Below are 21,732 nucleotides of genomic sequence, written 5' to 3'. Positions count from 1 at the left end.
CACATGTTGCTGCGCCTGTTCGTGCACGCGATTGGTGCACGCGTTAGTGCACGTGATTAGTGCACATTTTGCTGCGCCTGTTTGTGCACGTGTTGGTGCACATGATTATGCACTTATTTGTGCACGTGATTGGTACATGTGATTGTGCACTTATTTGTACACGTGTTAGTGCATGTGATTGTGCACGTGTTGCTGCACATGCTTGCGCACGTGATTCTGCACGTGTTGCTGCACGTGTTAATGCACATGCTTGCGCACGTGATTGTGCACGTGTTAGTGCCCGTGAGTTACCCTGTTCCCAGAGAGTGTCCCCAGATGTAGAGACGCTTCGTTTTCCCGATCTGCTGCTTCAGCCAATCGTAGATGAACAGGGCGTCTGATGTCATCACGCCTTCTGACGGCGAACCCTCCGAATCCCCCCAACCTGCACGTGCACGCACACATGCACACACACAGGTTATGATGGGCTTTCCTCCTCCTGACTGACTGACGGCGGCCCTCACCTCTGTAGTCAAACGTCACCACATGGTAACCCAACGAGCTGAGGACCTGAAAGAAGACGGACAGGAGTGAATCACCTGCAACAGGTAAGTCTGCCTCCAAGCCAATAGGAACGTCACCTTGTACAGCTGCACTCTGTGGTCCCCTCCTCTGGTCCCGGCGTTACCGTGGAGATAAAGGATGACGGGGTGGGCGGAGCTGAGCGTGGACAGGTACCAGGCGCCGTCTTTACCCTGAGCTTCTCTCCACATTTGATCGGGAACCGTGTGCCTGGAACACATCTTCATCATCATCTTCATCAGCAGCTGTATGAATTCTTCATAACTGTTGGCTGGTGGAGTGGGTGGAGCCAGGCGTGCATAAAGTATTAAAGGGAAGAAATATGTTGGAGAATCAGCAGAACAGGTGAGACGGTGCCATAACTCCGCCTCCTTTTGTCCTGATTCTGTGTTTTACTGAAAATAACTGAAGCAGGTACTTATGGGATTTTGGAGAATCGGTCTGTGTTGAGACTAAGAGGATCAGCTGTTCTCAGGTGTGTGTGTGCGTGCGTGAATGAGTGCATGTGTGTGGGGGGGGGCAGCCTGACTGAGTCTTCAGGATTACAGGTGACGTCTGAGTGACGACTCGCTCCTCTGTCTGTCTCTAGATTGTTTGCATGAATGCAAAGTCAAACTGTTGAAAGGACTGAACAGAGTTCCCTGATGGGGGGCGGGGCCTACTGTGCCCAGGTGTGCTCCTGTGACAGTGTGCGTGCACGTGTGTGACCTTTACCAGACTCCGGTCTTCAGGCCGCTCTCAGGCTCCAGGTAGAAGTTGTGGGTGTGGTTTAAGCCATGGTCCTGCGGGCGCTTCAGGTCCACAAAGAACGGCACCCGAACTGAGGGGAGGAGCCACAGACAGGTCACCTGACGCTCCTCGTTGATTGATGGTAAATGAGTGAGTCACGCTGTAACTTCATAGAAAACAGTCATGTGGGAGTGGCTTCTGCTCTTCAACAGACTTCCTGATCCTCATCTGGACTTTAGTTCAAATCTGGAGCGATAGCTCCTCCCACAGGTGACTGGTCAGGTGATGTTATGGTTGTTCTGCATCTTCCAGAATTATTTTACAGATTCCATTAAACTAAATATTTGTGATTTTTCCTCCTGGAAGTAAAAAATCTGACTTTTTAGAGCAACTTACCAAAGTTGAGGAAGACGAGTTTGGCCTGAATGGAGGGAAACATCTTCACGATGACAGGTATGGACAGGTAGATGATCATCAGCACAAAGAGGATCCTCTTCATTTTACCCAGCAGCCCGAGCCTGAGGAGACATCGATCACAAGAGGAGATGTCAGAAGCAGAGCTGAAAGTGTTAGAGCTGAATCCGGGCGACTCTAATGGGATTCAGTCTGTGAGGAGACGCCAGAACCGGAGCTGAAACCCGACACCTCCATCACCAACGGTCACATGATCCAGCAGCTGAATGATTCATGGAGCGCAGAGGGAGGCTGCGGAGGATGAGGATGCTGACGCATCATTTACTACAAACGAATGAACAACAGAACTTAAAACGAGTGAAAGAGTCGGATTTTTTTTACCTCTGCAGGTGAAAGTTTGCTGAAAGTCTCAAAGGTTTGAAGAACTTTTTTTTGTTTTTCAAAAACCACAAAAGACCAAAAAGAAACTCCAAAAAGAAGATGAAAGTTTTTATACACAAAAATATGAAACGTGTGGAAGAATGAAGGAGATTAAAGGAGCTGAAGATTCAGAACTTCTTCTTCTGCAGTCAAAACCGATTCATCCTCAGAAGGTCAAATGTGTCATTGGGTTTATTTTAAAACCAATTAACGAATGAATGTCTTCAATGGATTCGATTGATCTGCTTTTTTTATTTTGCTGTCTCTTTTTCTTTGTTTAAATTGCTGAAATAGTTTGAACTCAAACAATCAATAAACAAATTAAAATGGAAACTATTGGGTTTAGAAAAAACTTTAAAAATTTAAATTACCAATGAATCAAACTTTAATTAACAATCATGATTTTAATGGATTATATGTGTATATAAAAGTTCAAATATGCCTTTAAGAATATATTCATGAGCAACGTTTTCATCTTTTATAGTAAATTTCAAAGAATGTGGAGTTTAGCTAATATTTTAGTAACATGATAACAATTTGGCTAATTTAGTTTACTGAGGAATTTTAAGCTATTCTGGAGATAAACTAAGCAATGTGCTAACGTTTTTGGATAATTTGTTATCTACTGAGGTTTTTTCTGCTACTTTGGAGTTTAGCTCATATTTAAGCAACACACTAAATGTTTTTTTTTCTAAATTGACATGTATTAGGGATTTTTAATCAATTTTACATTCAAATTTGTCATAAATTTAGGTCAACTTCAGCACTCTTTCTTAATTCTTTAGCAAAAGCAAATTTAACATTTTGCAAATAGCTTCAGCAATTTAAGTAAATTGCATCACAATTTTCAGCAAAATCATTCACACTTATCGCAGGTAATGCAACTTTTCTAGTTTTATTATCAATTTATGAATTAATATCCTAAATAGATTTAATATCTTGTGTATTTATTTATCTTTTTTTGTTTTTATTATCGCTGAAAATGCAATAACATGAAGTTCTTCAATCCGTTTACTGGAGTCGGACAGTCAGACAGGAGACAGAGTCCCTGCGGGTTTTGGTCCTCCTGCAGGAGATCCGGCGGTCAGACCTCACCTGCAGCAGGGCGGTTCCTCTGCACACAGGTGACGCCTCTGCTCCACCCGAGCAGGTTCTGGTTCAGGTTAATGCGTGTTTCTGCGGCTGGATCACACGACCCGCTCCAAGACGCTGACTCAGAACTTCTGCTTTCAGTGTACGTTTTTACAGAAGTGATTGTAGTTGAACCAGCGACCTTCTCAGCAGTGATGTCACTTCCTGTGGTGCTGCAGCAGGCTCAGCGGTTCTGACCTTGTTTAATTGGGTTATCTGTGCGTGCGCGAAGGCCCGTCTGACCTTGCTGATACCAAACTCTGGTATCAGAACCCTCCACTATCTGGTTCTAGGTGACCCAGAATTGACTGAAGTACTTGATCCAAACTGTCCACAAGGATCAGGATGAAGAAGAGCCTGCCAGCTGAAGATTATCTGATCACATGATCTGGACCGGTTCTGACCGGAACTGTTGGCAGCACTGCTTTGATTTCTTTGCTAAAACCAAACATGAATCGGATCAGGGCTGACCTTTGACCTCAGATTAAGTCTCTCACCTTCATCGTGTTCGGGACCACAGAACCCGCATCCACAGACCTGTTTGTTGTTGGTTCGGGACTCTGAGAGGGAGGATGCGGGTCCGGATTTGGAACCAGAACCCCGGAGTAAACAGCTCATTCTGGGTGCAGACCTGAGCTGCTGGTCAGGTCCAACCAGATCCTCAGTCTGTCTGGAACCAGTCGGGCCAGTTTCGGGACACCGACTCTGATTCAGTCAAAGGTTTCGGTCCACTTTAGTTTTTATTCATTTTAACTCATTTTGAGGGTTTACCAGAACCGCCTGGTCCAGTTTCTTCTGATGTTCCCCAGCAAAGTCAGTCTCCATCATCACGTGACTCGTGTACTCATGTCCTCAGTTCTGTGAGGCGCGCGCCCCGGTCCGGTTCTTACCTCCGGAACGGTTTCCCCATGCTGCCGTCCTCCTGCGGGTCCCGCCGGCCGCCGTCCACGGGACGCCGGTTCTCCGCCGCGTCGCTGTCCTGCTCCGCGCACGGCGGGCTGCTGCGCTTCCGCATCCCTGCGGAGGTTCAGGAAGGCTCGTGAGAAAGAGGCGGGGAGGCGCGCGCGAGCCGTCCGCGCGGGCGTGTCGGCGGAGCGGAGGCCGCGAAACCTGACCGGTGACGAGTTGGAGCGCCGCAGAGGATGGCAGCCGAGTCCCGCTGCGCTGCTGCACCGAGACCCGCAGAGAGCAGCTGATCCAAAACCGGAGCCCGGCGCCCAATCAGCGCGCAGGAGCGGCCGCACGTGACCACGGCGCGCTGCGTCCACGGCCGCCGGGGAGAGTCGGAGCAACGAGTGTCAAAACAAACCGGTTTAGAGCGCCGCCTTGGCAAAAACGGCGGGTGTCTTTAAAAATTAAGACACAATTTTTACATATATATAAAAAAACATATTTTATTTAAAAATTGAGCGATTTTTATATAGTTTTAAAACGACATTTTAAAACTGTCGTTTGAAATTTTAGCTGTTCAGTTTGCATCCAGACAGTGAAGCACTTCCTCATGTGACCAGCAGAGGGCGCAGTGACATATATGCAGCAGTTTCTGTTCCTCAAATGACAGAATCAGGACTGATGGGGTCGGAACAGCAGACGGTTTCTAACGGGGTCAGAGGTTAAAACCAGCAGAAAACCATATTCAAATTGAAAAAAATAGTATTTTAAAGTCCTGTAGAAGTGGATCTTATAAGTGAGAGAAAAGCAGATTTTATGGAAAGATTTATCTCTTTAAAATTGGACAGAAATGGAGATTTCATCCTGATCAGGTCAAATTACATCAAACATCTTTAAATAATAATATTAATCAGGAGGATCTTAGAAATGTCCTGAAATATCCTTTAGTGAGGCTGGTTAGTGTTCCTCAGAGAAACGCTTTTACAGTAAATACAATACGCTTTGTATTTGTAATGCAATTATAGAACGCTTTTATTGTAAATAAGAACAAGCTCTGAATAACTTACATGGTTAAATAAATAAAAAAAAAAGGCACGTTGGAATTTCACAACAAAACCATCCAGATTTTCAGGATCTAAACTGGTTGCTATAAAGTTCAACTCAGATCATCTTTTTATTTATTTTAAAACCGTTCACAGTAGTATTTGAACTATATTTAAAGTGTCATTTTTGGGACAATTTGTGCAGAATGGTTGGTCAGAAATTTGCCTCTGAGTCGTAGGCTGGACTGCAGTCATGGAGAGAGCCCGCCCCCTTCCCCATCATCCATCTGTTACTCCAGCTTACAGCCCCTCACAACCCCAACCTCATATTAGTGCTGCAAAAAAAGTGATGAACAATGTTGATCCAGATTACAACTCAGACGAGAAAGATGTTCATGGATCTATGTTTCTGCAAGTGGAAGTATCAGAATGCATTCTCACACGGCTGGCGTTACAGCGGGAGCGGTCTAGCTACAGCCGATGGCTCATATATGCTTCTGGTTGGCTGCAGCCACAGACTCCGCTGCCGACCTGACATTGGGATGAGTGCAAGATAACATCGGGTCACTAATAACAATCAAATAAAATGATCTGGAGGGCCGGATAGAATTACCCCGAGGGCCGGATCCGGCCCCCGGGCCTTGACTTTGACACGTGCCGTAGAAGCTTCTACATCCCACCTACACACTTTTACCAAAGGCATTTTAACATGTGCTTGTGGCTCGTGTGCTTATTAAATAAAAGAGAGTAATACTCAAAAACAAAATTTGAATCTTAATTTTCTCTATACATGTTCTTTATCATGAGAAAATGCAAAAAAGGTTTAAACACCTACAACTTGATTTTTGGTAAGAAGGAGTCTGGATCTTGGATTTATTTTACAGAAACAAAAGCAGTTTTTATGCTAATTGTTCTCGTTTTCTGGACTCAAAATGAGATCTCTCCTGAGCTGTAAATATTGGGGGTAAAAGTCACGAGAACATGGCGTAACATGCTTGAACATGCATTCGGAAAGATAACAAAAATACGTTTCTATTTTTAAAATCTAAAGCAAATGTCTTTAGTGAATGGAACTGAGTTAGTTTTTATTGTTCGTTGTCCGTAGACTCTCGTGAACACGCCGGAAGGGATGAAAGGCTGAACTTCTCTCTGGAAGTCATTGAACGCAGCGCCAGTTTGTGTCGGATAGATCAAAGAAAACGAGCTAAACCCGCGAGGCGGTGAGCTCGCGGGATTTGTTTGGCCTACCTGTCAGACAGCAGACCGGAAGTCCAACTGAAAAAAGCTTTAATAGCTAAAAATGAACAAAATAAAGATAAATAACTTACGCTGTTCCGTCGGCGGGAAGCGTGGAGGACGCCGTCACGTCAGGAACGCAACCAGCGCCCCGCCGGCCGGTTCTACCGCTTTGGCTTTTTGTCCCTAACCGGCCCCCATCATTTCATCTCACTAAGCCACGTGACCATAACACAACTTTTCCCGCGAACGCCGCAGTTCAGCGCCGGTGAGGTTGTGTGGCGGTCCGGTCCGGTTCGAGGATGTTCTGTGAGAAAGCCGTGGAGTTGGTCCGGGAGCTGCACCGGCTGAGGGACGGACAGCTTCCCGCCTTCAACGTGAGTGATCCGGCGCTGGTCCGTTAAAAGGCCGCCGTACCTCCGCAGCACAGCCGCTAAGACGGTTTCTGCTCGAGTTCATCGAGTCAAACAGATGATTTATGTTTACGGTTTGACGTTATAGATTCCAAACGTTTTATCTTGTTTTTTTGAAGTTAATTAAAAATAACATTTCTGTAAATTATTGTCTTTGTTTGATTAACTTGGAAAATCCCCGTGAGATTATAAACTCCTCATCAATGGGATTCCAGGAGAGCAGCAAATGCAAAATGCAGATTACTGCAGAGACTAGCAGATGCAAAGTGAACAAGAACAGAATTTATAAAAAAGAATCCGTCCGTCACTGATTCAAGTTAAAAGGATGAGAGATCTGGAATGTTCAACCGGAAGTGGTTGGATTTCTAAATAACTTATTTGTATAATGGTTCAGAAAACAAGGATTTGGTTTATAACTAAAGTTTACTTCATTATTTGTTACCCTGTTGTCAGTGGTGGAGGTCAAAGGTTTTCTGGAGATCTTCATCTGGTTCCAGTTTTGCACTGCAGTTGCTTTTTGGTCCATTCTTCCATGCAGATGTTCTCGAGAGCTGTGATGAAAGTCTGTGTTGCTGGGCAGCAGACTTTTTTAAAAAATGGATTGAGGTCCAGAAACCGACAGTAACTCCAGAACCTTGAAGCAGTTTTTATGTCGTTCGTTGGCTAAACAACAAGTTTGGAATCCTTGTCCTGCTGGGAGATCCAGACATGTTTCATCCTCAGTTTTCTCAGTGATGGGAGATTTTTGACCCAAATCTGTCCAAACATGAAACCATTTATTCTTACTTTAGCCTCTCAAGACTTGAGCTAATACTTGAGCCAACCCTCGACCAGCAGTCAGAGCCCCAGTTGAGCAGAACCAACTACTGTAGTAATATAACCCAAAATGTGATGTCATGGTCTGAAGAGGTCAATACAGATCAGAAAAATGCAGAATAGCATGATGCTCCCACCCCCATGCTTCTTCCTCTCAAGTGGTGCTTATGTCAGCATTCTAATCTCATCCATCATGTGGAATCCTGGAGTTGCATGTCGTCATCTTTAAGGTTCTAAGTTGCAGAACCTGACCAGAACCCTAACTTTAACCTGTGGTTCTGTGTGTTTCTAGGAGGATGGACTGCGGCAGGTTCTACAGGAAATGGAGTCTCTGTATGACCAGAACCAGGCGGACGTGTGAGTCCAGACACACCAGGTTTCCTGTGCTTGTTCCTGGTTCTGATCCGGAAACAGAACAAACATCGTTCATTTACATGTTAATGAAAACTCAAATGTCAAACAGAGATCTTTGACTTCAGTGATCCAGTCTTTGGATCTAAAAAGATTATTTCTCTGCAGACACTGAACACTAAAGCTGTTTCAATTTAAAAAGTCTTATTTTATGTTTTGCAAGAAAAATAATCTTAAAAAAAGTTTATCAGCAAAAAAATGTTTAAGTAAACATTTTTTTACTGACTAGACTTTTTTCTTAAAATAAGAATTCTTAGTTAAACCATTTTTGTTACCCTGCTTATTTAAAAACAAATCTCAAGATTTATTTATTTTAGGGCCCTGCAGTTCAGAGGAAACTCAGATCAGGATCAACTTCACTGATCTGCAGATATCAAAGTTCTGAGTCTAGATCGGATCGGGTCAGAACCGACACCTCAGCTGATCGTCTGTTTTCAGGAACGAGGCGAAGGCCGGGCGCTCCGACCTCATCCCCTCCATCAAGCTCCGACACAGCTGTCTCCTCCGGAACCAGCGCTGCATCACCGCCTACCTGTAACTCCGCCCACAGTCCGCACAGGTGAGGTCACATGACTGTTGTTGACGTTTGTTTGTTTGTTCAGCTACGACCGGCTGCTGAGGATCCGAGCGCTGCGGTGGGGGTACGGCAGCGTGCTGCCCGCAAACGTGCGCTTCCACATGTGCGCAGAGGAGGTCAGTGTGACATCACTTCCTGCAGGGCTCACCTGTCGGCGGCTGTGACACCTGTCTGCATGTGTGACAGGTGGAGTGGTTCGGTCAGTATAAGAAGTCTCTGGCCGCTTTCATGCGCTCCATCGGGGGAGGGGAGGGACTGGACATCACGCAGGACATGAAGCCCCCAAAGAGTCTGTACATCCAGGTGAGACCCCCGACCAAAGCCCCGCCTCCCACTGTGACATCATGCTGACACCTGTCCTTCCAGGTGAGGTGCCTGAAGGACCACGGCGAGTTTGAGATCGACGACGGGACGGTGATCCTGCTGAAGAAGAACAGCCAGGTGAGACAGGAAGTCGTCCCCCGGATCAGAAACCCGTCCATATCCTGACTTCCTGTTTCTCCACAGCACTTCCTGCCGCGCTGGAAATGCGAGCATCTGATTCGTCAGGGCGTCCTGGAGCACGTGCTGTCATGAAGGGGGCGGGGCTTCCCGCTGGACATCTGCAGGCGCTCCTTCAAATAAATCGTCGTGTTGAAATAAATCTGATTTTTGTGTTTAATGACATTTTTGCAGAAAAAATAAAAATTTCCAACACATTTGAACCGTTTTACTGGTAACAGTTTGGAGTTCAGTTTTACCAGAAGTCCTTGAACGTGTCTGTGATGTCACAGAACCATGTGACTCATCAAACGCCACACAGCTGATTAAAAACCATTTATTAGCTTTGGTCCAAGGTGAGTTCTGATTGGCTGCACCTGAACAGGTGCAAACAAAGGTGCATGTTTGGGGAGAGGGGTGGAAGCTCCACCCACATGCTGCTAAGCCCCGCCTCCCCATCATGAGGGGAAAAACATCAGAGATTCAGGAAAGCTTTAGAAAATGGACCAGACCTCCAGGTGTCCCGTCTTAATGTAGGTAGTTGATCCCTCCTGCTGTGGTGCATTCAGGGACAGTCTGGAAAATAAAACTCCAGGAAGATTGTCAGGTGAGCTGAGGGCAGGTGGAGGTGTGACCACTTCAGGTGATGGATAAACAGCAGGATGTGATTCGGTCCATGATTTGTCCTCAGAACCTCACCTGTGCGGTTCAGGTGTGACCCAAGGTGCACGTTTGTGAAACAGAAGAGTTCTGTGGCGGTCAGGTGGCGAGCGCGGCGGGGACGATGTCCCGCAGCAGCTGGTGCAGCGCTCCCACCTTCTCCTCCAGGAGGACGCTCCTCCTCTCGGCCAGCTTCTGGCGGCGCTCGGTGACCTGCAGCGCCATCATAAGCTGCGCGTTCTCCGCGTGCGCGTCCTTCAGCAGCGCGCTCGCCTTGCTGCTCTTCACCAGCTGAAGAAACAGCAGCGTCAGAAACACCTGGACCACCTGTCCCCCCCCAAACCACCTGAGGACCCACCTGCTCTCGGAGCTCCTGGACCTTCTCCTGCAGAACCAGACGGACTCCTTTCAGCTTGACCTCCAAGTCGTCCACTCGCTGCTGCAGGGCGGACATCGCCTTCTCGTACTGTTCCTGAACGCAGCACAGAGACAAGCCGTTCGGTACCGGGGGGGTTCTGGGGGAGCAGGAGGCCCCGCCTCTGCTTTACCTGCTTCATGCTGAACTGAGATCTGCTCTGCTGCACCTGCAGCTTCAGGTTCTCCTCCAGCTGCCGGCTCCTCTTCTCCTCCGCGTCCAGCTGCACCTGGAGGAGCTCCGCCCGCTCCCTGAGGCCGCCTCCCTCCTGGTGCTTCTGCCGCTGCAGCTGCCCCTGCAGCAGGGCGAGAGCCGCATCGGCCTGTGCCGCCTGCACAGCAGTCATGTGATCAGTTCAGACCAATCAGACGGGACTCTGACTTCACCTCCTCTCACCTGATCCAGAGCCTGAGTCCGGGCCGCCTCCGCCTGGCTCAGTCGGGTCCTCAGGTTCTGCTGGTCCTGGCTCAGTTTGTGGACCTGCAGCTCCTGGACCTGCAGCTCAGACACCTGACACAGACACGCACCAATCAGCTTTGGAGCTGCAAACCCCACCCCCTCTCCCCCGACACCAGCAGTACCTGCTCCTGGAGCTGCTGGTTTTGGACCATCAGTCTGTGCAGCTCCTCCTCCTGCTCCTGCAGCCTCCGGGTTTGTCCGTGCTGCTCCTCCACCTGAGGGAGCAGCAGCTGTCAGGTGGAGAACTTCTCCATACCTGGGTGTTGGAGGTGACCTCACCTGGCTCTGGACCTCCAGCAGCTTCCTCCTCAGCTCAACAACTTCCTGGGCGTGGCCAATTTTCTCCTGAGTGACGGTGTGAAGCTGAGAGCGGAGAAGCTCCGCCTCCTGTTTGACAGCGAGCAGCTGCAGGAGAAGACAGGAGCAGCTGTGATTGGTCACATGAGAAAACAAACTCCCGCTGTTTGTTTACAAACAACTATTAAATATGAAGAGACTGGAAGAGGCGGCATCACCGTCAAATATGTTTACAGAGACGCGTCAGAGAGTATGGTCCTGAAGGCAGCTCTGATCCTGGTCTGATCCAGCTCTGATCCTGATCTGATCCTGGTCTGATCCTGGTCTGATCCAGCTCTGATCCTGGTCTGATCATGATCTGATCCAGCTCTGATCCAGCTCTGATCATGATCTGATCCAGGTCTGATCCAGCTTTGATCCAGCTCTTTTGGGGCAGTGTAATTCACGTGTTGTTCCTGGTGGATGTGCTCCTGTTCTCGGCGCTCCTACCCGTCCCCAGTCCAGGGCTCCAGACTAACTTCTTGTATCGGTGTGTTTAACTTTTATTCTTAGGTGCACCAGCACTAAAGTTTGGAGCATCGACCTTCTCGACCTCATTACATTTAACAACACCTTTACATGGTCACTTTCATTTCTATTTACTGTCAATATCAGGATTAAGACTTGAAAATGTTGAATTTAAAACTGGTTAACATGAAGCTCTTTATTTATAACAGAGTTCTACAACAATGATAAACTATTGGATTTATATAGTTTATAAAAAAATCTATAAAAATGATTAGTTTGAAAAAGCTTACATGCAACAGCAAGTGAAATGGGCAGAACTTAAGTCTCCCTGCTCTGCTCCATTCTGAAGAATCCACTTGTAGACAAATAGATCCATGAATGTCTTAGTGTTCTGGTCTGAGCTGGAATCTGGATCAGAACGATGTAGATCACAATCTTTGTTGCACTGTAATGGTAGCTCTGCAGAAACTATGTCCTAGAAATTGACAAGCTTTTAGATTTCAGCTGAAACCAGCTGAATCATAATGAAATGTAAAAGGCTTTAAAAGCAGATAAAATGTGGTTGGAGTAGGACTGAAACCTTCTGCTCTCCTTGGCTTGTTTACATTAGAAGTGGGTCATCTGGACCCCACGAGACAGAACTCTGAACGTTTCTTTTTAATGACTGTTGATCTTTACTGTGTCCAATGACATGACGTCATTGTCCACCTTTATCATGGAAGGGTTAACACCTCAATGTAAGGGTGGGGTCATCTGGAGACCACAGACATGAAACTTCAACTAAATAAAAACAACTTAAATGTTTTGTGATCAATACAGAACCATTTATTTTGTTTTTTGCAACATTTCCTTTTTTAATTTTTAGAATAGTTTTGGTTTGTGGAATTTTCTTTTCTTTTCTAAAATTTACTTTTTTTATTATTTGATTTTCATTTTTATTTGTCATTGAAATCCTAATAATGTTTTGTGTTGATGAATTTGTTGATATGGTTTAACCTTTAGGGTCACCTCAGTTAACCCTAAAAGACCAATAATGTCGCAGTGACACCTGAATAACTGATATTTTAGCTTGTTTTTCATCTTCTACGTTCACGCGATCACCGTGAATCAGCTGATTCTGACGCGGAAAAAAGCAGATTTTTTTCTAGCTTTGCTCCGATACACGAAGTAGTTCTAAAGTAGAGCGCTCATAATGAGAGCGCTGCAGCACCAATGAAACATTTAGTCACAAATGGAACCAAATTGGTCGCACTCTAGAGCCCTGCCCCAGTCCCATCTGAACTCTATTCAAACATGTAGATGTAGAGTTAGATAAGCTCATTCCTCTTCAACAGTTCTGGTATCTCCTGTCCGTCCTGAGAGGATCTCTCCTTCATGTGGACATCTCTGAGGTCTCTTCTTTTTTCCTGAATCAGGTTTTTTAGGAGTTTTTCCTCTAAGGACAGGGATAACCAGTTCATTTACTCTGTTTAGTTTAACAATCAGCTGTTGTTTATATTTTATGACCGACCCTTTTTCTGTACAACTACCAGCATGAAGCCCAATGAGACAATTGTTTGTGATATTGGGCTATATAAATAAAATTGATCTGAAAAAGGACATCATCCGTACTTCACCAAATCAGAATCCTTGACTGGTTTAAGAACCTGAGACGCAGACCCGAGACGCAGACCCGAGACGCAGACCCGAGATGCAGACCTGAGATGCAGACCTGAGACGCAGACCCGAGACGCAGACCCGAGACGCAGACCCGAGACGCAGACCTGAGACCCAGACCTTCGCATGTTCACGTCGACCTTTCATTGAAAGTACCCGAACGCATCTTCAGAGGGTTCATGTGTGAAACCAAACCGGATAAATGGAAACATTTCTCAGCGTTCATGTTCCTTCCAGAGTTCCTGGTCGTGTCTCAGAGAAAAGCTGAAGGTTTTACGGCGAAACGCTGCAGATCGGAGATATTTGCTGTTCTGTGGCGTAATCACATCCAAACGCAGAAGCACCAGAGGCTTGAGGAGACATTCACCTGCTCCTGTCTGCCGACTGCAGCTTTCTGAAGCTGCTCCTTGTCCTCCTGCAGGAGTTGCACCTTCATGGTCAGACTGCTAAGCTCCGCCTCCAAGTGTTGATGAAGTTTCAGCTAAAGAACAAACATCCGTCAGTTATCTGACAGCAGCTTCCTCCCTCATACTGAACCTCCCACCTTCTCCCTAGAGGAGCTGAGCTGCTCCTCTAGCCGGCGTCTCTCCTCCCTCCAGGCCTCCTGCTGATGCAGCTCCTCCTGCTCCTTCCGCTTCACCTCCTCCTGCAGCCGCCGCACCTGCAACATCCCCCGCTGGTCGTCACGTTTCAGGTCAACAGTCTTCAGCTAAAACGTGCAGACCGCCTCCTGCCTCCTCCTCCTCCTGCTTGGACGTCCTCGTCATCGCCTCCTGCAGCTTCTGGAGCGACTCCTGCTCCTGGCGGAGCCGAGCGCTCAGCTCGCCGTTGTCGCTGCTCAGCTTCAGGTTCCTGCTGCTCAGATCCAGAACCTCCTCCCGGCACCTGGAGTTCTGTGGAGGAGGTGCTGTGAGGGTGGGGGTTGGTCCTGTGTGTGTGTGGGGGGGTCTGCAGCTCCTCACCTCCTTGTGAAGGCGCTCCTCCTCCTCTCTGCTCCTCTGATGCTCCTGCTCCAGCTCCTCCAGCCTCCTCCTGTGAGGAGCAGAACATGTTTCAAAGGAACCATCAAAGTTCTGCTGGGTCTGCTCTTCACTTTGGACTCAGAACCAGAACCATCTACTGCCGTTCTGGACCAACGAGCTCCCTCACCTCTTCTTGGAGACTTCCTCCTCCAGATTCTGGACCTGGTGCTGCAGAACGCTCAGTCTCTCCTGCAGAGCTTGGTTATCGAACCGGACCTCCTCCAGCTGGGTTCTGTGAGCCACAAACCCGGATCAGAACATCGAAAACAAAGAAGCGACAGAAGATCTGAAGCTCAGCGCCGATCTCACGGTCACGTTTGAGAGAAGCAAGAAGAAAGACAGAACCAGAGTCTGGTTCTGGGTTCTGCTCAGGCGGTTCCGGTTCATGCAGCCGGGATTGTTTCTGCAGAGTACGACAGAGCGGACAGACATGCGGGTTCTGGACGGGTTCTGGAACGACTGTCATGCATTACAGTGCTCGTCAGTGGGTTAGAGATGCAGCAGTGCATTGTGGGGGATTCATTCCTTCATCTGGATGCAGTTAGTCTCATTTGGTTTACGCAGGGTAAAGTTAGTCTTTTGGACCCGGTTCTGAGTCCATCCCACCTGTCAGAACCGGCCGGGTCCATCTCCTTCTCCAGCTCCAGAACCAGCCTCTCCATCCCCATCAGCTGCTGCACCATCCTCCCTCTCTCCCTGTCAAAGTTCTCCTGAGCCGAGCCCAGCTGGTTCTGAGAGTTCTGCAGGGCCCGCTGGAGGAGGAGGACCTGCTCCCGGACCCGCTCCAGCTCGTTGTTCTGTGCCCCGCGTGCGGCCTCCTCGCTGGTTCTGGAGTTGAGCTGCCTCCTCAGCTCCAGAACCAGGTCGGCGGTGTCGTTGAGCCGGGCGCTCAGGCCTCGGAGGTGCTCCCTGAGGGAGGAGATCTCCTCCTCCATCTCCAGGATCTGAGCGGAGAGCTGGTCTGCCAGCCGCACGGACCTGCTCTTCTCCTGAGCCAGACGGCAGAGCTCCTCCTGCTGCTCCTGCAGACCGGACTGCAGCTGGGAGGTCCGACTCTGCTCCCGTTTCAGGGCCTCCTGCAGGCTGGCCTCGTTGCTCCTCCTCTGGTTCAGCTCCTCGGAGGCGCCGTCCAGCTCCAGCTGCAGGAGGTCCACGGCCATGGCCTGGTCCTTCAGGTCTTGGATCAGCCGGCGCCGGTCCGTCTTCAGCAGGTCCAGTTCTGCTGCGAGGCTACAGATGGACCGGGCTTTGCTCCGCAGCGCCTCCTGCTGGCTCCTCAGCTCCGAGCGCAGGGAGGCGACGGTCTGCTCTGAGGCCTGGAGCTGGAGAGCAGCGTGGCGCTCCTGCAGGAGGCTGCTGCACAGATGAACCGGGAGCTCCTCCTCCGAGCTCCTCCCTGTGACGGAGCAACTGTCGAGGTCCTCCTGAGCCGCTGGGAGGGAGGTGCTCTCCTTCAGCTCTGAGCAACCAGCTTTAAGCCCCGCCTCCAGACTTCTCTTTGATTGGTGGAACTCCTTCACCTCCTCCTCCAAGCGCCGGATCTCCTCCTTATGCTGCACCTCCATCTTCCTTTGCTCCTCCCAGGATGCTTTGCAGCTCTCCAGCTCCTCCCTGCTCCCACCGCGACCCACAGACAACATGAGAGTAGAGCCGCTCAAACGATATTTTAATAGTCGAGTAATCGTGTCGTGCACAAGGTGGATGTTAAACACATCTAAACCACCGTTAGCTTTAAAATAACTAAAACTAGATACATTCACATATGTGATCATGCTAGAGTGAATGCTGTTAGCTGAATTTGGCCACTGAAGATGCTGAAATCCCTGAAGATAATAGCCAGCTAAAATATTAGCTAAATGCCAAATTAGCCTAAACAATAAAAAAAAGCTCAAGTTAGCCGAAACAGCTAGCATGCCGTTGAATCAATAGCTAAACTTTAAATTAGCCCCAAAAAATTGAAAAAAATCCCAAATTAGCCATAACAGCTAGCATCTGGCTGAAATGTTAGCTAAACACAAAATTAACCTAAAAAACCTTAAATGCCAAAATAGTCCATAAAGCTAGCATATCAAGCTAGCAAGTCTATTTTAATAGTCGATTAGTCGACTAATCGTGGCGGCCCTACATGAGAGGGAGCGACACATCGATGACATCATCGCGGCGAGTGAAGAGCCGGATTGACTCTCGCGCTCACAGAAGCAGGAAAAGCCTCACACATCTGGAGTTTCACAATAAAAGCCCCAGAGGCCGCCGTGTTACGTCACTCACTTGACAGCCATCACCTCCTGGTCCATCTTCAGCTTTAGCTCCGCCTCCAGCTGCTCCTTCTCGCTGCTCAGTCTTTGGACCAGATTGCCGATTTCTCTGGCAAAGTTCTGCTCGAGCTCGGCGCGCTCCCGTTGCATCCTGGGAGATCAAACAAAACCGAGTTCTCATTAAAGACGTTTACCAGTGTTGAGCGTAGCTCCGCCCGCAGCCGTCTCCATGGAAACAGAGGACCGCATCTTCTTACCTACGCTCCTGCTCGCTGCTCCACCCTCCTCCTCCGCCGTGCAGAGTTTGTTTCTGCAGTCGGTCCAGCGCTGCCTTCAGCTGCTTCACCTCCTGCTCCAGCTGAGTCTTCTGCTCCTCCAGCTCACTGATCTCCAGCTGAGTGAACACATCGCTGTCATCTCAATGACCCGGAGGTTCTGCTGCGGCCCGTCCGCCTCCCCCTCACCTTGAAGGCCTGGCTGATGTCCTTGCGCTCCACCTCCATGCTCTCCCTCATCTTCTCCAGACTGCGCTCGTAGAAGTTCATCTAAAACGAGGAGCAGCTTCAGCTCTGGGGAGCTTCAGGGAGGAGAGAGGAGCTCCTCCGGGGAGTTACCTGCGTCTCCAGCTGGATGCTGAGCTGCTGGAGCTCCTGCCGGTGTTTCTGCTGCAGCTGCTCCACAGCCAGCTCCGTCTGGATGCTGACTGTCGGACCGGCGGCGCCGTCCGGCGCTGGAGGCGGACCAGAGAGCAGCGGGTTAACCTGAAGGCTCCAGGATTTAGACTGCACCGCTTTCACTGACTCAGATTTATGCTTCACTCCAAAGACGAAGTGTTTTAAATTGAGTCTGTTTGTTAAATTATAAAACATTTTCTTCATATTCTCCAAATATACAGATGTTTCTGCTACTTTGACAAAGCCAGAAGGCGGAGATACTGCAGTCAATGGACTTCAGATATAAAACGCTGGTTGGACGTCCTGAAGTGGATCGCTGCAGGACGCCATCAGGCCGGCGAGTGACTGCGTGTGCGTTTCTCACCGGGTTTTTGGTCCGGCTGCGTCACAGGAGGGGATGAGCTGCGGTTCATGTCCAAGTCGTCTGCACAGAAACAAACGCACAAGATCAGAGACTCGGAAACAAGGAGCCACACCTGTGTGTGAGGTGGGCGTGGCCTCTACCTGTAACTGCCGACGGAACCTGAAAGTCTGGAGTTTCTGCAAATGTTTAATCCACTAAGTCACTGAGTTTTTTTCCTTAAACACACAGAAAATGTTCAGATGTTTGAAACTCTGTCTGCATGGTTCTCAGACAGAACCGGTTGCAGGTCCAGCGGTCAGAACCTCTGCTCTGCAGAACCACCTTTCAGTGAAACTACTTCAGAGAAGAACGGGTTCAGAAGATCCGGTTTAGTCAAAGAAAGTTTAAAGACCCACTCTGATCAGATTTTAATCTCAAAGCGTTCCCAGTGTTTTTCCATGATGATGATGGGACTGTTTACACAGAGTGAGCCCACATTTACTTCCCATCATCCATCTGTTTACGCTCTATTAACCTGACACGACCGGTGGTGTCTGCATCAGAATGGGGCGGAGCTTGTGGCTTGCCGCTGCAGCGTTTACGTCACAAATACAATCTTTATCAACGGCAACTTTTCATCTGCTCCGATTCACGACTGAATAATGAAATAATCATAAATACAAATTTGAACTCTCGGGACCATCTGGACTCATCCTATTCTGGACCCTCTGGACTCATCCTATTCCGGACCCTCTGGACTCCTCCTATTCCGGACCCTCTGGACTCCTCCTATTCTGGACCCTATGGACTCCTCCTATTCTGGACCCTCTGGACTCATCCTATTCTGGACCATCTGGACTCCTCCTATTCCGGACCCTCTGGGTCCAGCATTAGTCTGGATCCGGCTGTTTTCAGTTCTGTTCCGTGTATAATTACCAGACTCCTCATGTTGCTGCTTCCAGCTCGGAGCCGAGGCGTCTCCTGCTTCCCGTCTCCTCCTTCGGTTCTTCAGGATCTCCAACTCTAGACTCAGCTCATCGTTCTTGTCCTGCAGCACCTGAACGCCACACAGCAGCAGAAAGCGCAGGCCGTCCCATCATTCACACCTCAATGACCTGAAACCATGAATGTGTGACTCTGTCCTCTCATTCACACTCTCACCCTGCACTGCAGCTCATACTCCTTGATGAGCTCAGAGACTCGTTCCTCGTGACTCAGAGCAGAACCGGCCGGGTCCAAACCTCCAAACTGTCAAACAGAAAGTTCCAGTTAGTCTGAAGGAACATCAAGAGACCGAGGTGAAGAACGCGCGGATGAATTCTGTCAAACAGAACGGGAAAACGTCTGTCCGACCGAGATGGAGACACGACTAGAGACCAGAAACTCCATCAATGATTCACCAGGACGAGACACTCGACACCACAGGCATGTGTGTGAGTCTGTGTGGCGCCACCTTGTGGAGCAGCAGCTGGCTCAGGTCTGCCTGCAGTCTGTTTGTGGAAGTCTCCGCTTCGGTCAGCTTCTCCTTCAGAGTGCGAAGCTCCTCCTCCAAACGCCGGTTCTCCTGAGGAGGAAGTTCGTGATCAGATGCAGAGTCCAGATCTTTAAGAAGGTTTGAGCAATATTCTGAAAATGATATTTTAGATCATCTTGATTTAAACTGCATTTCTATATTTAGGTGTCAAATCAAAATCGGCTTATAGTGAAAGAAAAAACACATTGAAAACTTGAAAAATAGACTGTAACAAAAAAAAAAGAATTCTGAAAAATTGAAAAAAAAAGTTTTGAAAATTTGAAACAAAAAATTGAAAACTTGAAACAGCCCCACAGGACTGTAAGCCCCGCCCCCCGGCTTGTCATGTCCAAAAGTATTCGGACGACACCGCTATTGTGGCATGTGTAAAGGGAGGGGATGAGAGTGAGTACAGGGAGCTCATCACCAGATTTACCTCCTGGAGCAGGGAGAATGGTCTTATGCTGAACACCTCAAAGACCAAGGAGATGATCATTGACTTTGGTAGGAAGCCCTCACACCAATCAGTGATCATCAATGGAGAGAGGATCGAGGTGGTTGATGCCTACAAGTACTTGGGAGTGCACCTTGACCATAAACTGGACTGGACAGAGCAGGCTCGGGCTCTGTACAGGAAAGGACAGAGTAGGCTGTTTTTCCTAAGGAGGCTGAGGTCCTTTGATGTGTGTGCTGATATGTTGCTCCTCTTCTATCAGTCGGTTGTGGCAAGTGCTGTTTCCTTTGGGGTTGTATGTTGGGGTGGCAAACTGATGAGGAGGTGTGCATCTGTGATCGGGAGGAGGGTGGACTCTGTGGGAACTGTGCTGCAGAAGAGGATGAAGGCTATAAGCCGAAACATCCTGGACAATCCCAGACATCCTCTATATAACACAATGTCTGCACAGAGGAGCACACGGAGTAACAGGCTCCTTTCACTGCGCTGCAGGACTGAGCGCTTTAAGAAATCATTTGTCCCTTCAGACATCAGGCTGTTTAACAAATCTGCCTGATATAAACTGGTATTTTATTTTATGAATCTGTTATTTTTTATTGGTATTTATTGGTATTTATTGTGTGTGTTCTGTTCTGCTGCCGAACACCTGAATTTCTCCCTTGGGAGATTAATAAAGTTCTATCTATCTATCTATCTAAAGCGCAGCAGTGAAAACTCAAAAATCAGAATTGAAACTGTAAATTTGAGGACTGAAAGTGACGATTATGAAAAGTAAAGAAAAAAAAGTAGAAATTTCAAAACTGCAGCTGTTGCTAATGGATACATTATTTTTCAAGTGGTAATTTTTACATTTATAGTTTTATTTTATTTTATTCAAGTTTCCAGTATTTTTTTTTCAAAATTTTCAAGATTCATTTCAAGTTTTAATTATTTTTTTCTTCAATTTTCAAAACCTTTTTTTCCATTTTTTTTTCCTTCTTCAAATTCTCAGTTACAATGTCTATTTTTCAAGGTTTTAATCTGTTTCTTCGTTCACTTTAAGCTGATCCGGATTTGACCCCATGGTTCTGGTCGGGGATAGTTCTGTCTGCAGGAACAGATCCTGATCTGATCCAGAACATCAGAAGTCTGGACTGAGATCTGCAGCGTGACTCTCAGACACACAGGAGCTCGTTCCACGACAGAGATGGTTCCCACCTGAGCGGCGTGACGCAGCTCCTCCTGTAGCTCCGCCTCCTGCGCTCGCAGCAGCTGCAGCTCCTCCTGCAGTGCGCGGCGCTCCTGCTCCCCCAGCTGCAGCTGCGCCTCGCTCTCGAGCTCCGCCTCACAGCGAAGCGTCGTCAGCCTGTCCCGGAAGTCCTGCTCCAGATCTCTGCCAACCACAGAGCAGCTTCTCAGTCATGTGACTTCACCGTCACCAGCAGGGTGCATTGTGGGAGCGGGCGGCGCCTGTGCCTCTCACCGGATCTTGCTCTGGTTCAGCGTCTCCATGCTGGCGTGCCGGTCGTCGACCTCCCGGACCAGCTGCAGGTTCCTGTGGTCCGCCTCCTCCAGGTCTGCCCTCAGCTTGTCCCGCTCCCGACAGGCCTGCTCCGCCGCCTCCCTGAGGAGGAGAAGGTCGCTGACCTCAGCTGTGACTCTAAAGCTTCAGAGGCTGCGAGGATCCATCAGAACCAGGAGAGACCTCAGGTTCTGACCCATCTGTTCACCCCAAAAGTAGAAGCTTTCGATGATCCTGACAGATGCAGAATCTTGCCTGTTTTTAAATATCCTGCAGCACCTAAGCGACTCTGGTTCTGTCTGGATCTGAGCTAGAGGTTCTGTTCCTGTTGGACTGTGAACGAAGAAATCTCATCACTCGCTCCAATGATGATCTCTTTTTTTTGTGGGAGCCCCAAATGTGAAGCTCTAAGAACATCAAGTTCTGGTCAACACAGTTATGGTGTGACTCGTTGGTAATAAACAAGCAAAAAAACAACAACAAATAAACATCAAGAAATCATCAAATTATCTGTATTTTGGTGTTGATTCCCACAATGCATTGGGCATGTGATGCCTGCAGCAGAAAAAAACTTGATGATGAAATTCTACATTTAAAACGGCCTCAGGAAGAGTTTTTTGTGGCCCTCAAATGATAACCAGCTGTGCTGCTTGGAAAAGATATATTTTGTTTCGTGGTTTCTGGCGACATCTGCAGGAACAAATAGGTAATTACACCCAGGGGTCAATGGTACAGTGTATTAATCCCACCACTAGAGGGCAGACAACATTTTCTGAATGGGATCAAATCTATGGGGTCAAATCAGGATCTCCTGAAAGCATAGACTGTATATAAGAATAACATTATTTTTACAG

At 48.2% G+C, this 21,732-nt stretch overlaps 3 protein-coding genes across 6 annotated transcripts in view; 1 reads left to right on the top strand and 2 right to left on the bottom strand.

Annotated features, from left to right (window-relative positions):
- Window positions 1-4,465, bottom strand: part of abhd12 (abhydrolase domain containing 12, lysophospholipase) — a 9,602-nt gene extending 5,137 nt beyond the window's left edge. Inside the window, exons 1-7 of the mRNA XM_036215686.1 lie at window positions 4,371-4,465; window positions 4,146-4,272; window positions 1,687-1,808; window positions 1,276-1,381; window positions 621-771; window positions 504-549; window positions 292-424 (exon numbers count right to left, since the gene is read on the bottom strand). Coding sequence (XP_036071579.1) covers window positions 292-424; window positions 504-549; window positions 621-771; window positions 1,276-1,381; window positions 1,687-1,808; window positions 4,146-4,270 — 683 coding nt within the window. The 5' untranslated portion in view covers window positions 4,271-4,272; window positions 4,371-4,465. The remainder of the gene's footprint in view (window positions 1-291; window positions 425-503; window positions 550-620; window positions 772-1,275; window positions 1,382-1,686; window positions 1,809-4,145; window positions 4,273-4,370) is intronic.
- A 2,038-nt stretch (window positions 4,466-6,503) lies between these two features.
- gins1 (GINS complex subunit 1 (Psf1 homolog)) lies at window positions 6,504-9,285 on the top strand. Its single transcript, XM_024298031.2, has 7 exons — window positions 6,504-6,802; window positions 7,947-8,011; window positions 8,504-8,599; window positions 8,668-8,758; window positions 8,829-8,945; window positions 9,009-9,083; window positions 9,150-9,285. Exons 1-7 carry the CDS (start codon window positions 6,728-6,730, stop codon window positions 9,216-9,218), a joined length of 588 nt encoding a protein of 195 aa, XP_024153799.1. The 5' UTR covers window positions 6,504-6,727; the 3' UTR covers window positions 9,219-9,285.
- A 160-nt stretch (window positions 9,286-9,445) lies between these two features.
- Window positions 9,446-21,732, bottom strand: part of ninl (ninein-like) — a 21,677-nt gene continuing 9,390 nt past the window's right edge. For 3 of the 4 annotated variants that reach the window (XM_024298026.2, XM_024298025.2, XM_024298028.2), the window contains 21 exons: window positions 20,840-20,980; window positions 20,575-20,749; window positions 18,864-18,974; window positions 18,572-18,658; window positions 18,347-18,467; window positions 17,432-17,491; window positions 17,008-17,123; window positions 16,858-16,938; window positions 16,651-16,787; window positions 16,407-16,544; window positions 14,266-14,370; window positions 14,079-14,148; window positions 13,851-14,009; window positions 13,661-13,777; window positions 13,484-13,597; window positions 10,936-11,061; window positions 10,779-10,871; window positions 10,594-10,707; window positions 10,331-10,528; window positions 10,141-10,254; window positions 9,446-10,073 (listed from right to left, as the gene is read on the bottom strand). In XM_024298026.2, the coding sequence (XP_024153794.1) occupies window positions 9,882-10,073; window positions 10,141-10,254; window positions 10,331-10,528; window positions 10,594-10,707; window positions 10,779-10,871; window positions 10,936-11,061; window positions 13,484-13,597; window positions 13,661-13,777; window positions 13,851-14,009; window positions 14,079-14,148; window positions 14,266-14,370; window positions 16,407-16,544; window positions 16,651-16,787; window positions 16,858-16,938; window positions 17,008-17,123; window positions 17,432-17,491; window positions 18,347-18,467; window positions 18,572-18,658; window positions 18,864-18,974; window positions 20,575-20,749; window positions 20,840-20,980 (2,569 nt within the window). In that variant the 3' untranslated portion in view covers window positions 9,446-9,881. The remainder of the gene's footprint in view (window positions 10,074-10,140; window positions 10,255-10,330; window positions 10,529-10,593; window positions 10,708-10,778; window positions 10,872-10,935; window positions 11,062-13,483; window positions 13,598-13,660; window positions 13,778-13,850; window positions 14,010-14,078; window positions 14,149-14,265; window positions 14,371-16,406; window positions 16,545-16,650; window positions 16,788-16,857; window positions 16,939-17,007; window positions 17,124-17,431; window positions 17,492-18,346; window positions 18,468-18,571; window positions 18,659-18,863; window positions 18,975-20,574; window positions 20,750-20,839; window positions 20,981-21,732) is intronic. The other variant, XM_024298027.2, reaches the window with a different exon arrangement.

The sequence above is a fragment of the Oryzias melastigma genome, linkage group LG15 (genome assembly GCF_002922805.2).
Source record: "Oryzias melastigma strain HK-1 linkage group LG15, ASM292280v2, whole genome shotgun sequence".
NCBI classification, from domain to species: Eukaryota; Metazoa; Chordata; class Actinopteri; order Beloniformes; family Adrianichthyidae; genus Oryzias; species Oryzias melastigma.
This window is presented reverse-complemented; position numbering and strand designations above follow the sequence as displayed.